This window comes from Anarhichas minor, unplaced genomic scaffold (assembly GCF_050575085.1).
Source record: "Anarhichas minor isolate MPS153535 unplaced genomic scaffold, ASM5057508v1 ptg000003l, whole genome shotgun sequence".
Lineage (NCBI taxonomy): Eukaryota > Metazoa > Chordata > Actinopteri > Perciformes > Anarhichadidae > Anarhichas > Anarhichas minor.
This window is the reverse complement of record NW_027466449.1, coordinates 7399911-7416873: the sequence shown is the minus strand read 5'-3', so window position 1 is coordinate 7416873 and position 16963 is coordinate 7399911. Positions and strand designations below refer to the sequence as shown.

Here is a 16963-nt window from a genome sequence, read left to right as displayed (position 1 = left end):
TCAACACCATTATTGCATTAAATTATGCTGATAGTGATTGTTATATTCTAGTTCTCACAATGTCAGTTAATACGGAACACATTAAAGTATTTTAGATATTTCCGAGCCGCAACGTGCAATTGTTATGTGCACCTATACTGTACATCTTCTGTTATTCATATTTGCACAAAGGGCGCCATTAATTGCAGTTGCTTATGATTGGCTCAAAATCACGCAACTCGACTTAATTCCACTTATCTTTGACTTTCACTGGATCCGTGCTTTTGTAGTCTGTTTGTAATCTCAGCATGTCTGTATGTGTGTGTTTGCTTGCCTTGGTGTGTGTAAATTTGTGTCTGTCCATGTCGAGAGTCTGCATGTCTGTATATGTGCATTGAATGGCATACGTTCATGTCTGTGTAAGTGTTATTATGTCTAAGTGTGTGTGTGTTGGTGTCCAGTCCACGCGAGGAAGGATTAGATTCAGTCTGGGTAGATGAGGAAACCGGAGAAGGTGCTGTACTTGTTTGTGTTCCCTCCGTGGACCTTCCCTCCGTCCAGCTGCACACACACCTCATCACCCACGTCCAAATGCAGGATCACACTGTTGGAGGCGTAGTCGTAATTCTGATCAGCGTCCTGAGCGATGGCGCTGGCTCTTACCTGTCACCCACAGAGGACATACGCATTGACAATTCGAACATGGAGGAAACTCAACAAACACTTGCAAATGTCACCGCCACTTATTCAACAGTTCCAGGAGCTCAGCAGCTCTTTAAAACCAAAACCACTATCTCATTCCTTTATCACATTTTTTTTTTTTCAGGCTGGATCATGATCAATTATTAACAGCCTTCAGATGAGACACTCGTGAGTATGACATCACCTCTGCAGTCATGCTGGATAAACAGATGGATGGGATTGTGACCTGTGACCCCAAAGGTGGAATGAGAACACGACCACTCTGCCTGTTATTGATCAGCTGTGGCTGAGGCTCACAGCTGGACGGAGGGTGGAGATCTGAATGGGTTGTGGAGATAAGCGGAATCATTGGGGACAACAGGTTGTCCGCGGGGAAACTAGCTCAGCCGAGAAACAGCATCGCTATCCACATCAGCTATTGACCTGTTGCTTGTGATCCTAGGGCCAATTCAATATGCATGATATTGAGTGGCTATGCCAAAGCCAGACAGTTTCACATCTGCATGCTGTGTGTAGGTTCGGTGTTATTGACCCAGCAGCAGTGGATCTTTACTTGTTTGTTAACACATTTAATTGGGTTTACTAATTGTAGAGATTTAAATACACATGCTTGGATTGCGACATACCAAGCATACCACTGCATTATTTCAGTGGTATGCCAGTTTTTAAACATCCTAAGTAGGGTGTATCAATAATTCTGGTGTAGCAGCTCGAATCATCAGACATATGTCAGCCATCAGTGGCCTTGTGTCTGGCTCACTGTCCATCTACGGTGGGAGCACTCAATCCGTGTCAGCAGCCAGACAAGACACTCGCATCTCCATGACAGCCAAAGAATATGATCTGCAACTCAACTACCATCATGTCATTCCCATCACTGGGGCCTCTTTCTCCCCAACGAGCATGCATCAATTTGAAAACAGTCAATCACTGAGCAACACAGCCTGAATTACTGTCACAGAAAAAGTATGCTCTTATCCCTGTGCACCTATCCATTTTGCCATTGTCTGACAGCCATATTGTTCACCATCTATCTACCCTGGTGTTGTGTATCTGTAGGTCTTCTCCTTAAATTAAATGCAGGTCATGGATGTTGCATCCGAGATACTGCACGTTGGTGACCAGTGGTTAAGCATCTCCCTGTCTAAAACAGATTGATTAAGGGTGCAGAGAAGTCAGTCTCCTGAGGCTTCACAGCTCAATAGCCACACATAAAAACCAACCACAGCGTTTGTTACACTACTACAACCGTCTTGTTTTGTTAGATTTAAGATTCTGTAGTCCACAGGGGTGTTTTTAGGCATCCTAGGCTGCCCCTGACTAAAACGGCTACAATTCTCACTGCAGAGTTATTCGGCTTTTATCATTTCTATAGACAAGTGTGCACTGTAGCCGTATCATGTAGTACAAGTTAAACAAAAATAGAATTGGAATAATAAAAATAGAATTGGAATAAACATTGCCTCAGTGGCGAAAAGCTGAGGAAGTAAAAGTTAGTTACAGAAACTGTCTAGATATGACAGAGAGTGTCTGGGATGTGGAGAAGTGAAAGACATGCCTGTGCATGCAGGTGCACCTGTTCATACAACAAGAAACCTGTATATTATTAAAATCACACATCATTAATTTATATAGTGTAAGGTATGGTTATCTGTATATAAAACCAGTATGAGATATATGGAATGCAGACATGCTCAATGCACCCGTGTCCTAGAGATACATACAGTACATACTGTGTTGTGTGCCTGTGGTTATCTGGTGTAGAGCCACAAAATGTTAAAAAATGACGCTGTGTGTAGACACTATACATCATCCTGTGGTTAAGAGGCTGACCAATAAATCTGGCAGTTGAATTATTTTTATCACTTCTGTTATTTGACATCCTTTATATCCATGACAGTGTGTGTATGGTATCGTTTTCACCTTGTGAGTCTGTATGTGTGTCATCGCGGCAAAATGTGATCTTTGAGTCATCTACTGAAGCGGTTTTGAGTGTTTTGTCTGTGGACAGATTTGGTCACCGCGATTGCATCACATCTGTGCGAGATTCAGAACAGGTCATAGGTAGAAAGGAGCATTGAGTATTGATCATTTGTTGTATAATCAGAAAAATATCATTTTTATTTTATTTGGGGCACCCTTGTGTTACCCAGGCAGCCCAATTAGTATAACTAAACAATGAACTTAATCTACTCTTCTTTGGCCCCCTGGACCATCTCTCAAATAACGACACCAATCCATTGTCATCTGAAAAGGTTATATTGTTCTTCTGCTTGACATGTGTAGTGACAGCCAATATCAAATTTGCATCTTTGGCTGCAGCTGACAGCTATGCTGTTGTTGTGACTTCCTATCGACACAAGGCATATGTCATCCTGCTCATTATTTTATCCAAACAGTGTAACCCAGGGAGATGTAGGGAGATCTTTCCCCCCCCTCAGGCCGTCTCAGATTCTCATGACTTAATTCATGAAAGTGCGGCTGAATACTCACGCAAGAGAATAATATTCATCAGTCAGTATAGATGTCATTTTGCCAATATACAATATGTGAATTGGTGCTTCAGTTGATGTTCCTGTGCGTGAAGGAATAATGCAAGCCGTCCATTAATGCAGATGCCAGACAGACAGGCATGAGAGAGCCGTGGTGGGATTAGGACAGGAAGCCGACGGAGGAGAGGGATACAGCTGGAGGACACAGCCTGATCCATGTGAACCAGGCAGCACACTGTGCTGATCCTGGAGCTTGAAGGGTTGTGAGCCGTGAGGCAGGGGCCCCCAGGGTTTGCCTGTGACTGTCTCTGTCTCTGCCTGGCCCTTTCATTATAGGGCCTCCAGTAAACACGCCTGGGAGCAGAGGGGGCCACAGGCAAGGAGGAGGGAGTAGAGAGGGGTGGTGGAGGTGTGGGGAGTAGCTGCAGTGTCATTGTCTGTACAAGTGGAGCTGCAGCGCTGAAGGCAGACAAGGATAGACAAAAAGTAGGAAAGGGGGAAGAAACAAAAACAAGGGCCAGGGGGTTGAGGAAAGGGGAGGGGGCCTAGAGCAACAGACTGATCAAGCGAGGCTATTTTGTGAGACCGGTGAGATGTGGGGGTATATGAAGCCTTGTTTTTATCGGTGGATCTGTGCTCCACTGGTAATAAAACTGACAAGATTCATTCACTGTGATATACTGACCTCTTAGAGCGGAGACAATAGAAAAGTAGCTGTTAAACTTACCTAAGGGACTCCAGCACATGGCAGGAGGGTTGGTGACGGGTGGTGGGGGGGCGATGTTGTGGAAATAGAATATTTATTGAATAGGTTTTCCCTCTCCTTTGGGAGCCCAGGGATTACGCGGCGACAAGCGACTGTAGCATTGAACCGTACCTTAGATTGCTATTACCTGCCATTCAGTGTTACAGTCTGTAGTCTGCTGCACTATAATGGTAAAACCTTTGGACGGTGTGAAAGGGATTGACATATTTGAATTATGTGTTTCATCAGAGGCACATTTGTACATTTAATTTAGATCTCTAATGGACTGAAAGACATCATCTTGTCTGAATTATCTTCTTAGAGCAAATTCTGTTATATATATATATATATCTAACACTTTCCCTCACTCTGAGGCGTATTTTTATTATTATCTTTCACCTGTGGCATATCTATGTCTCTGTACTGGGAAAGTTAATACAGGTACCGGTCATTACAGCAAGTGATGACATTTTAACACTATAATAACTTGACCTTTAACTGAGCCATTAAAAGAGTCTGATGGAAAAAAAAGAAGGGGAAATGAAATGGGAGCCGAGCCAGTATCTATTTGTCTACATTGTACATTATAATATATTATTTATTATAGATATACAGTGGTGCACTATGGGAATATAAATAAGTAGGTGAGCAGCTCGCCAACCAGTTAATGAGGAGAAAGGAAGGGATCGCTGAGAAGGAACGCATGACGTATTACCAACCTTCATAGCATCCAGCATGCCCACATTAGCATAGACCGTCTTAATAACATTTGCCACCTATCTGGAATATTAAGTAGCACACAACGCATAATATCCTTGACAGTGATTTAGGAATAGAGTGATTAAACACATTTATAATAGCACGGGCACCAATCGGGAAGTACATTTATAACTATTTGTTTTGAGTAAGGCTAAATTAATATTCAATCATTGAGCATTATAGTGATGTATAAATGCATCATCTTTCCAACTGGGTTATCAAATTTGGCATTGTGTGCCCTCTGTTTCATAACTATGCATTTAACATTTAAAAAGGGGTGAATGGGGTCTAACAGTGTTGAGCAAACATCCACATCATACATTGGAATTGTACTGTAAGTCAATTACCATTGCATTACAAACATGGAAGCAACTGAAGTGTGAACCTCTTCAATCACAAATCCCCTAACTCTGAAACCCTGTCATGATGCTGCAATGATTTGTGAAAGTTAGATTGAAGTGTGAGCAGGTAGGCTTCACAGAGTGGGGACTTAGTAAAGGTAATAAGTATTGGATCTAGGAATCCCATAGAAGCCCTGCCACAGTCCCCACATCCTCCTGAGATCCTGGCATCGCATCATACCACACTCATGTCACATGAGTCCAACGCTAAGGCAGTGTGCCTATTTAAACATCATTAGCAAAGATATCGGAGTTCTAACAAGTCCTAGAGGAAATCTTTTGGTATCCACCATTAATTAATTCACTGTTTCACTTCACACTGCCCATCTACAGTTGGTGCATAAATACAGTTTGTAAACCAATTGTCTCTCTTTCTCTGGCCGACCTTGATCACTTGTCAAGCCCGAGACATGTTGAGTGGGTGTCCATTGGTCATCCTGCCTGATCTCATCGCGGCCTTCACCACCAGCCTCCCTGATGCCTCGTCTACCAGCCCACTGTCTCCACGCCTCCATTAAGTCATCTATCTTCCTCTGCTCCACCCCTGATCTTTCCATCAACTCACTTGTCTTGTTTTGCTACTCACTTTCACTGTCTCAGAGTGGACGCCTCGGCATGTCTATGTCATGTCAAGTCTCTTGTGTTTCATTCATTCTTGCTGAACCTGTCCCGAGACGTGCAGGAGGACCGGCTGCCTAACAAAGCCAACGTTACAAACGACCGTATCTGTTATGGTGTAGAAGTTACGACTCAAGCCAAAAAGGGAAGGTGGCAATTTGTGGCTATGGCAATCCTTCTTTATTGGGTTTAAAACATACCCAGTGGGCAGAAAGAAATATCCAAGAAAGCCTCAGCACTTTATAGACACTCCATTGTCATCTATAAGAAGCACTGTTTGCTTAGATCCTTGTTCGGAGAGCGCTTTACAACACAACTGTTTAAGGAGGAATCCTGACGGGTGTCAGATAGACCAGGGTTAAATGATTGAGTTGAGTGAAAGGATAATTAATGGAGAATCAATGAACAAGCTGAGGAGGGGTGAGGAGAGGAAAGTATAGCGGGTGTTCATGGTATCTAATTCAAGATGTAAAATTATTGAGCGGGTTAAGATGGCTTGAATGATAATACAAGACATTGAGTAGGCAGCCTTAAACACATATTCACCTTTGTGGCACCAAATCTAAATGGTATATTCTAAATCAACCTTATTTACAACTGTCGAATTAAACCATACAGTATGTATGAGCGTGTATTAGACCACGTGCACGGCCTAAGAGTCCTTGGTGCACTACCTGTCTAGAAAGGGAGGTCTGAGCAGAGATTTGCATTTGAAGTCCTTGATGAATGAATGAATGTAAAAAAAACAACTTGAAGAATGTTTCCTGAATTTGGAGTCCTCTGGTGAATTCCCTGTGATGTATCCCACCCCTCCTATCCTCTTCCCCCCATCAGCCCGTGTCTTTAATTAGTGTCTGGGGAATGAGCGAGTGGATGAGTGGACTGTCAATTTTACATTCATTATTTATTTAGCTGAGATGTAAACTGACTGGTCCACGTACTGACAGACATTTCTCCTGTGCTCTTTTGCACTTCTGTTTAGGCGATAATCAAGCTCTGTGTATGATACTTACTAATTAGACTGTTCCTTTTGACGGCGGCGGCATTCTGCCACTTGTCATTTAGCCAAAGTGTGTATGAGAATGCAAATATCCGTAGCTGTGATTTTAGACTGTACAGCATGCATTTCCTTTAATGAGGAGAAAGATTGCTCTTTCATTCTTTGGCTGTCATGTTGCCACCTGCTAAGTGGAATGTGCTCCGAATCTGAAGAGCTCAATGTTACTGGGGTGAATGCGAGTGAATGGTTACACAGGATGGTCAACTGTGAAAAAAAAATCTGTTGCATGGTCGTGTGTGTGCATACATACAAACACATACATGCAGACCCTCTATTGTACACACACCTTCTTGCATGCACACATACACACACATTTACTTACCAGTCCGTTCTTCTTCAGGTCTGCCCACATGCTGGTCCCATCACCACCTCTCATTAGAACATGGTAGGTGAAGAAGTAGATGCCCGGCAGAGGACAGGTGAACTTGCCGGTGCTGGGCTCATAGTAGTTGCCTACATTGGTTACCACGTCATCAAACTTCAGTATTTCACTCCCCTCGTGCTGCTTGCGTAGCCCTGCGTAAAAGGCAATTTTGGGAGTGTAGAGTGAGGGAGAATAGCCACCAGGACCTGGACCTGGGGGCCCCTGTGGCCCTGGTTTGCCTGGCTCTCCAGGGGGTCCACGTGCTCCTTGAGGGCCATGGATCCCTGGAGGCCCACGAAACCCAGGCTTAATCTTCTTCCCCGAGTAATCCTGGGGTGGTGGAGACACAGCTGTCAGCTCCTGGCCAGGCTGAGACGTAGTGTAGGGGTCACAAACCATCCTGCAGCTTCCAAGCATTTCAAAATGGCTCCCCGCATTTTCGGCGTTGCCCCCTTTGGTTGTATGGACCAGCAGGGGAATGGCCACCAACAGTATTAGAACCATGGCCACACCTACAGCAGCTCCAATGACGCGTTTCCTGCGGCTGAGCCGTGAAGCGGCCAGCGTCAGGAAGTCCTCTTCCCCCTTGGCTGGAATAGTGCCGGCCAGGATGAAGCCTCTCAGAGAACCAGTTTGGTGTAAAGAGGTGCAGAAGGATGTGGAGAGGAGTGGATGGAAAACTGTGTATCACTGCGCTAAGTATGAGAGAGAGTGCAAAGTGGAAGACAGCCAGGAAGGAATCAAGCAGATGAGAGGATCCTTGAAAAATGGTCGACACGTCCAAGGGACCAGGAACACAATATTTCAAAGCTTAAAAAGATCAAAACTTTACACATCCCCGTGTTCAAGGAAATAAGCACAAAAATCTGGATTTCTCAGATTTGTGGTGACACACTAGAAAAAAACCAATTTAACTGATTAAGTCTCGTTCAAATTGTTTTGACTTCCCTCGTTTTCCTCCAGTTCAGTTTATTTTTCAGCATCAGACAGAAACCATGACTGGCACTGAGAGGGTTGTTGTGGAAGCCAAGCTTATTAAAAGTATGCTGAAACGAGGGATGGTGCCAAATTCAGCTCATTGAAGAGGGGGTGGAGGTATTGTTGTATTGTGTTTTGCTGGATGAAGGGTAATGTAAAGTTTTTTCAAAGAAAAATCATCTTTCAAGCCCTTCCTTAAAAAGTGCAGGATTTCACTTCATGTGGATGTTTCACTTAATGCCATGACTGTAAGTGACAAAAGTTCAGAGATCAGATATCTTTTCCTGACACAATTCACATGTCACTGTCCACATAAAAAATGTGCCGTTTTCAGGAAGCCAATAAGCCTTTTAATAGATTCCTCCACTGGTTATATCTGCATCTGGAAAAAAAGAGCAAAGAGAGGACAGACACCCTAAATTGATTTGTCCTTATTGTTGTATACAGCATTTAACTGTAATATATTTGCATTCATTCAAAGAATGATTAAAATCTAATTATAAAGATAAAAATAAAAAGGTGTGTTTTAAATGAAGATGGTATTATTTTTCTATATTTTTTAAATAAGGAAAATTATCATTTTATTTAGTTTTATTGTATTTCTTTTGAGCCTACATTTGATTTAGCCTACATAAAATACGCGATGATCTACAATGCACAATCAACATGTTTCTGGTTGAATTTGAAACAAAGAAACAGAAATAGACAAAGAAAACTCACCATCTGCTCTTTATGATGCACAGATATTTTTGAAGCAGATAACATTTTTCTGTGAATCCGTTCCGTCCACGTCCCACCACAATGACCGAAGGACTTTAAATGGAGAGCCGGAGAGCCGACGGGCGCGCGGGAGATGCCAGGAAAGTAATGAGAGTTTCTTAATCGGCGCTTAATCCCCTCTTTTCCTTCCCGGTAGAAAATAGAGTTTAAATGCAGCTAACTTCAGAGGAAATTAAGCCCAGAAAATACCTGTTACAACACTTTGACGCAATTCCAAATGAGGGGCGCACGGCAACCAGACGCTCCTATCCAGAGTGGCTGTGACTCGCTTATCGCAGTGTGGTCCATGGGCAGCCCTCGTCGACACCTGTTAGATCTCTCTCTCTCTCCCCCTCTCTCTTTCTCTCTCTCTCTCTCTCTCTCCCTCTCTCTCTGTCTTTCTCTCAATCCTTTACATCATACTAGCATTTTTATTTTGCTATGTTGTGTCAAGCTGTATTGGCATTTACTGGCAACCACCTAATGTGGACTAGACAACACGGCTCCCATCTGCATCTTGTTAGCCTGACATTCACCTGTTGTTAGAGGCAAACTCTTAGAAGAAAATGTTTGATGAAGTGTTCCAGAATGAAGGCAGATGTTTCTCATCTTCTGTGCACCGCAGAAGGGAGGACAGAGGACGGTGACTTAAGTAAAAAATGCCTCAGCATGATGTGTGAGGAATGGAGAGGAGACACTAAATGTTCCCCTGACCATTGTATGTGTGTGTGACTCACATCCCACACCTATAAAGCCTCATTAGTGAGACACCCTGCCCCACAAGCGGTGCTGCTCTTTTTCCTTAACCCAAAAACCTTACACACAAACACATACAATGCTTGCAGTCTGGTACACAAACACGTATATGCACACACATAGACAAATACAGGTATTCATGGACAAACAGTTTTTGCACCATTAGTAATGGAAGGCCATGTTTGGTATTCTTATATCAGTTTTCTTACTGTGACAATGACAGTGGGGAAATAATGTGATGCTGTGTGGACTAAAATGTTTCCGGATCACCTTCCATTTCAGCTATACATCTTGGGCAGATTTTTACCTCATATCACCATTTCCTTAGAGTTTTGTGTCACCTGTCTGACACGCTCAATCGCAAATCTGCGAGTTTAAAGTTTGATGACTGATGCACTGGGAGCAAGGGGAATAGGACTGCATATTTGATGACACTCTTTTTATTAACCACCACCTCTTCGACCTCTCTCTCCTCAGATATGATGACCACTGTCTGGCCATGTAGGGATCAACCAACCTGATCCCACCGCACATGGAGGGGCAGTTAAGGTGGTTTTCCATGGATGAGTTGGTGTGGGTAGAAAAATACAAGTAAACAAAAAACATAATTGTAATTGTATTAGAGACATACATTTACCTTGTGAGGGGTAGTATCACGTTTTGTAAACATAGTGAGTTCATCAGCAATAACATAATGCCATAGTTCATCAGTTTCCCATGACCGATCAGAAAATTACACACATGTCCTCTATTACCAATCATAAGGTTTCAGCAGCTGTTGAGCATTTAAAGATGGACTGTTGAGATGAAAACATTGCACAATGCCTGGACAGTATCTGTTGAAGTTGATTGTTGCCCGACTTGCAAGTGAGAAGATTCTCAAGAATTAAACTCTGAACGAGATCTTTTCTTGATTACAGAATTTCCAGCACAGAGGGAAGGCTTGGGAAGCGATGGCCTGTGATATTTCCTTTGGGAAAAGTTGGTATAGCTGAGCAGCGTAGATGGAAGTTGAAGGCTGTGTCAGTCCCAGTTTGCATGGTCGGTCAGTCTGTCTTACTAGAACAGTGCTCAGAGGTCCTAAGCAGCATGGGGCAGATAATCATTGCCAACAGTCAGAGGCAATATGCTCAGGATTGGATTTTTAAAGCCTGTTAAAATATTACTGAGGTGATTAATATTGAAATATGTGCATGTCTTTCAGCTGTCTGTCTCCCTCTCTCCCTATTCTCTTCTTGATTTGTTCCCCTTAGTATTCACACTCGCCAAAATTTCAACATTATGCATTATGTTGATGAAATGGTTGTTTTTTTTAAATTCAGTGCAATTGCTTTATTGTGTCACTTGACTTTACTTTGACTCACACAGCCTCCACTGTCACCAATAGAAAACGTACGAAACAGTACTGGGCTTTTTGAATAATCAGTTTGTTTAATAATTAATTTCATATATAATGACACACCAAGAATAAATCTCTGTCTTTTGTGCACACGCCTGCATAATTCGAGCTCTAGCTTTTCTCTCGTCTGTTCTGTGTAAACAAGTAAGCGAGAAGCAGGAACTTATTTACGGTCACATTACTCATGTTGTATTTCTCTTCTGCTATGGCTGGTTTGTCTGCGTAGTTTTTTAAAGACACCACTAATTCTTCAATTCAGCCATTCACAGCAACATTTAATTAACTCGATATGATTTTGGCACAAAACAAAACAAATGTTTCTTGCAAGCGTAGTGGTAATGGGTGGAACAATCTCAGTCAGGGATAGGTACTGTATATGTGACATTGTTTTGTTTTGAGACTGTGGCACTGTCACACAATCCACACCAGCGCAGGGAGTGTGACCAACACACACTGAGCATCAGCTCTGAGGGATGATGACATGCGGTCCCCAAGAGGCACGTTGCTGCCGGAGGGCCGTCACTCCCAGGGGACCACTGCTCACGTCTTCCACAGTTAACAGTGACAAGAATCCAGCTATCAAGCTCCCATTCTTTGCTGTGAAAGACATTCTCTTGTAAAACAATTTAGAGGCCATTAGGGATATAAAGAGGTGATTTGAGGCAAGAATAAAGCATCTACATTGCTGCATATACATGGTCTGTACATGAAGAGTAACATATGAAGAAACATGTGATAATTGTATTTGGTTTGACCCTTGAAAATAAGAGTGCTGTAGGATATATCATGGAGTAAAAGCAAAATAAATGGAGGTCTTCACGGAAAACGTATCACGTTTCTAGCAAGATGATTCAAAGATGAATATGAAGTTTGTTCATGCAGGCCCACTAGTCCATGTGTTACATTGTGCTTGCACCTTGACATAAATGTATTACTTTCTCCATGACTTACCTGGGCATGTGTGTTTACTGTACAGTAGATTTGTAAGCAGATGTGTCCACATCCTGGTGCTGTGCTGTTTCATTAAGTTCTGATTATGGGGCCTGATGCAGAGTGACAGTGTGCAGATTGAGTTGCACAGCCACTCTAATTCTCTCTATTAATAACAACCCTCCACACTGCTGTCCTGAACCACATTTATTAATCACAATTTGTCATCTGTCCGATGCTCCACCCTCTCCTTCCCCCTTTCTCCCACCCTCCCTCTCTTTAGCTGTGTTCTCCTCCCTCCCAGCAGGGCCAGTTATCCCCTGCACCTCCCCACTCCCTCCTCCTCCCACCCCTCACCCCATGCTCCGTTCGCCATCAGCTCAGAGACATGGTCCAGCATACAGAGGGATGTTCTCACTCTCTTCCCTCACACATACACACACACACGCACACACACACACACACACACACACACACACTGTCCTACGAGTCTGATTAATCAAAAGCTCTTCAGCTTTAATTGGCCAAATAACAGTTAACAACTTGGATTGTATAGACTGTTTTGGTAACAATCGACTAAAGATTTATTCTAATAAATGCTCTTTGCCAGCCTTGCAGCATGAATAAACCTTGTACAGTGTAATGCATCATTATAGAGATATTCAACCATGGTTGAATATCTCACTGAGATCGCTTGCAATGGCCTTTTGGAACACATTGATTCTATTTTTGTTTTTTCATAAATCCCAGGCATCTCGAATTTCTATGTACACAAAATGTTGACATTTAATCAATAAGTGTGCTGGGATATCTACAATGTATTATTGCGATATTGGTGAGAAAGTTCTGATAACTAAAAATCACATTTCTGGTCATGTCTCAGTCAAATGGCCCTTGACCTCACTCAGAAATATGATTTATGAGTCAACTAATCCCCCTAGGTCCTGCTCTGCCACTCTAATTTCAAGCTGCATTTATGCTCATTATATTGACACTTTTTAGATATTAATTTACCCTAAAGTGCAATTTCACCCCACAGCTGAACTTTTCTTGTAGTTTGTTTCTTCAGGAGTTGAGTGAGTTTGATTGTTCAATGCTCAGTCGCACAGCTAAAATGCAATTCTTCCTTTGCCACCAACCATCCCACAACCCAGAGCCCCCATCACAGTGAACCAGGGTCCCTCTAATGTTTCCTTTGAGCAGAATGGGTGTTTGGGGGAAACAGAGGCGATTTTCATGTGCAAATGTCAGTCAGTCCGCTCCAAGCAATCACAGGCCCGTCTTCTCCAGAGATCGGGGCTTGAGACACAGCCTGAATAATTTAGCAGCTCTGTGCCACAGTGCTTTAGGGTCGCAACCTTCTAAAGTGATAACAGAAAGACGTTGGCTGACTTCCCCTCCCATTCACTCCCATTACCACTTATTTACCATTCCTGATTCCAGGCAGACGAAGCAGAAGGCCACGCTGGGGAAGAGAAATCATCACTGCTGTATAAACTGCGTCAGAAAGGAGAGCACAACCAAACAATGACATTTTCAGAGCATCCCCAAGTCGGTGGCGATCCCCTCCTGTGACACTCTGTGAAATAAACACACGCCGCACACATGATCACCCAAGCCAGCAGTCACAGACAAAAGAGATGATGGACGCACACGCGGAGAAAAGGTCGACAAGTGACACACAGCAGGGAGAGATGTCAGCGCTAAAACCCTACCGATGTATGAAAGGTGTGTGGATTAAGATTCAGATAGTGATGGGAGAACAAACATCCATATCTTCTATTTCAGGGTAGAAAATATTACAGTGGTTTTCAAGGTATGACAAGGAAAAACACTGAGACAAAAAGGACAGAGTGAAAGAAATTGATCCGTCTTTCAGTACAGACACACTCTACATTTCTGTCATTCAAAGGCAGACAGACAGCGCTTGGTTTGACAAGAGTGGTCATCACTCGTATGCAGCGGGGCCTTGACAGCAACATGACGAGGATGAATGGACTGGCCAGCTATCCCAACCAAGACATATGCTGTTGGGAAAATGATACATTTATCTGCCTCATAATCTCTTTCAATCATGATCAAGTCCTTCCGTTCCTGCATTAAATTATCCTTCAGTTCTTTCACAAATGTATTTTTAGCAAGAAATCGTGCAATCAAGAACTTGTATTTCTAATGTCACCCATATATATAATTTACTTCTATGTGTGATACCTTTTCATCCTGCAGAATTCCTATCCACTTGCGAAATTGGTATTGATCTGTGGGCTTATTTCTCTATGAAATAGGTGGAAATCCAAGGTGCTGTAAACAGCATTGGCTGATTCTGAGTGTCTCCACAGTACAGAAGGATTTTATTGGAATGTAAGGAAACAGCAGTGAATTGTTTATTAGTGATGCAGTGGGACGTTCCCATGGAGATGTCAATTGTGATAGCCTCTTAGTCCAGCCGGTGAGACGCAGGATCGGCAAGAAACACCGGGAGGAATGAGCAACACGCAGCGCTTTTCCCTCCACCCCTCCTTATAACCTGTTGTCATGCACCGCAGCAATACAGTCAGTCGAGTCAAACCCGGTCCAGTCCAATTGCATTCATGAAGAGTGTTAATGGGCATGCGGTTTGACTTTGTGTCTTGGGAATGCGTTACAAGGGCAGGCAGAGGAAGGGAGGACACAAGAGATCCCACTGAATTATTGAGAGTGATTATTTGGTGACTTATGGTTGGTGGCTGTCAGGTACAGCATGATAAATTGTGCTGAGCAGGAATTACACTTTCTCATTTCTCCTGCTGTGTATTTGTCTGCCTTTCTCTGCCTGATCACCCCTTCTCTACCGGACATTCATCCTTCAACCGCCTCTGTCCTTGTAGTAGTGAGGTCTCAGACTGACTTTTGGAGCAGCATGTCCTCAAAAGTCATGCAATGAAGCAGTATAAAGACTGTACAGTAGTGTTCACTTTAGGTTTTGTAGGATAAAAGCTACATGGCTTTGTTTTTTCTTACTCCGTGAAATAGCTCTGATGGATTGGAACACAATTTGGTAGAGACAATCATGATTTCCACAGGATGCATCCTACTGACGCTGGTGATCCCTTGACTTTCTGTCTACAGCCACCATGAAGTTGACACTTTCCCACACTTTCACACAAAGTGACTTTGGGTGAAATGCAAAGAAATGTATTTATTTATTTCTGTCCTCCTCGTGATAAATTGTCATAACTTTTGTCATGATTGATGATGACTCTGTCTGTCCTGTCTCTCTAGATACATCTCTAGTTCCCCAAATCAAACCATTGCCATGTTCCATCCGTCCACCAGATGCCCTTGGAAGTTCCCTCCTTTCCCCATCACCTGACTGCCACACCCATCCACACACCTGTACCCACTTAATCAACTCTGCCTGGCCATCCCCCACCTCCTCACCTACTGTATATCTCGTTGAATACTTTGCTCTGTCTGCCCGTTACCTGCCAGCCATTTGTACTCTGCCTGTAAGCAGTTTGCAATAATTCACTGAATTCATCCTGCTGCCTAGAATTCTCGGCATTTAACAAAAAAAGAGTAAAGAAGTGAGATAAAAGCAGTTATTTGCACTGAAAAAAGAATGATTGTGGATATGAAGATGCTTGAAAGTAAATGATGGACAATGGGGTGTGACTCTGCTTTTCAGACCATGAGAGGGGAGTTTCTTCTGGGAGCCAGGAGAAGAGGGGTCACTATGTGGAAAAAAGACAGAGGAAAGTAGAGCTAAATGGCTGGCAGGGGCCGGTGCATATGGCCTTAAGGTAAGGGAAGGTTTTTAATCTAACTACAAACAGCCTGCGGCAGCCAATGAATGGACTGCGGACAAGGGTTATTTGATGAGGGTGAAAATGAAGCAGAAGATATTATTCTGAATGAGCAGCGGTTGCTGTAAGAAGTGTTATGGAATGAGTAGCAGGGAGGAGTATAGCGCATTGATTAAAGCTTGAACATGGAGCAACGTTTTGTTCCCGGTCTGATGCAGTGCACATAGTTGGAGTTCACTTGGCAACTGGATAAACTGGTAAAGGAAAAGTGGACACAGGGACCACCTTGATTTTGGTTGAGCCCATTATAGCTGAGAACTCCTTTCTTGGGGAATAATAATCTCCCAAGACTATGAAATTTGGGGTTCTTCAAGACTTCTTATGGTGTGTGTTTTATCCTCTTGCTTCTCCTTGAGTGGCTTTGTTTTCCTTTTTATTGTGCATATTCCAGGAGACCCATTTCTAATTGGCATTCCCTGTTGCATAATGTTTCTAACTGACTGATCAGGTATCAGATATGGAGTTCTTTGTGTAAATGCAGTGTGAATAATTCATACAGGGCTGTCAGAGAGAGCGAGAGAAGGAGCATTTTGGAAATCAGCTCGCTAGGCCCCTGACCATGAATAATTGATCTGAACTGATTAAAATTTGCAGTGATTACCCCTCACCTCCCCAACAGATAAAACGCCACACCTGTGTTTGCTGTCTCTTTACTTATTCTCATCTTTCTCTCCTTTCTCTCACTCAAACATGTTTCAATAAACCCATGCAGTCACACTGTGTGTGGTGGAATGTAAGACACTTCCCTATCTTTGCCGTTTCAGTCAGTTGGATTTCCAGCATCAAGCTGAATTTACTCTGTATTAAAACAAAACAGTATTGTGCTACTGTCCTCTATGTTGGTGATCAAAAATACAATTAAGTTCTAACAGCTATTTCAAATATTAAACCTTGATTAGCTGCTGTTGAAGTGCCTTCCCCTCCTCTGCCCTCAAGCAGTGGATCCTCAGATAGCCGTAGACACGCCGTCTCAAGCACAACTGTAATTGCAACAAGCGTACTGTTAAGATACTATTCTCCCAGAAGAGGCCACCTTGATAAATGTGTGTCTACTCGCTGCACATCTCCACATCAGACAACAGACATGCACACAGACACATAGCAGGCTCATTCTGCATTGGGATCGCTTCTCACTTCTCTGAACCTTCAAAGTCCAACTAAAGATGGCACTTTGAT

At 43.0% G+C, this 16963-nt stretch overlaps 1 protein-coding gene across 1 annotated transcript; it reads right to left on the bottom strand.

Annotated features, from left to right (window-relative positions):
• Nucleotides 1-462: 462 nt before the first annotated feature.
• Nucleotides 463-7630, bottom strand: c1ql4a (complement component 1, q subcomponent-like 4). The gene is made up of 2 exons (XM_076090961.1): nt 7079-7630; nt 463-642 (listed from the first exon to the last, which is right to left on the bottom strand). Exons 1-2 carry the CDS (start codon nt 7622-7624, stop codon nt 463-465), a joined length of 726 nt encoding a protein of 241 aa, XP_075947076.1. The 5' UTR covers nt 7625-7630.
• Nucleotides 7631-16963: the final 9333 nt, after the last annotated feature.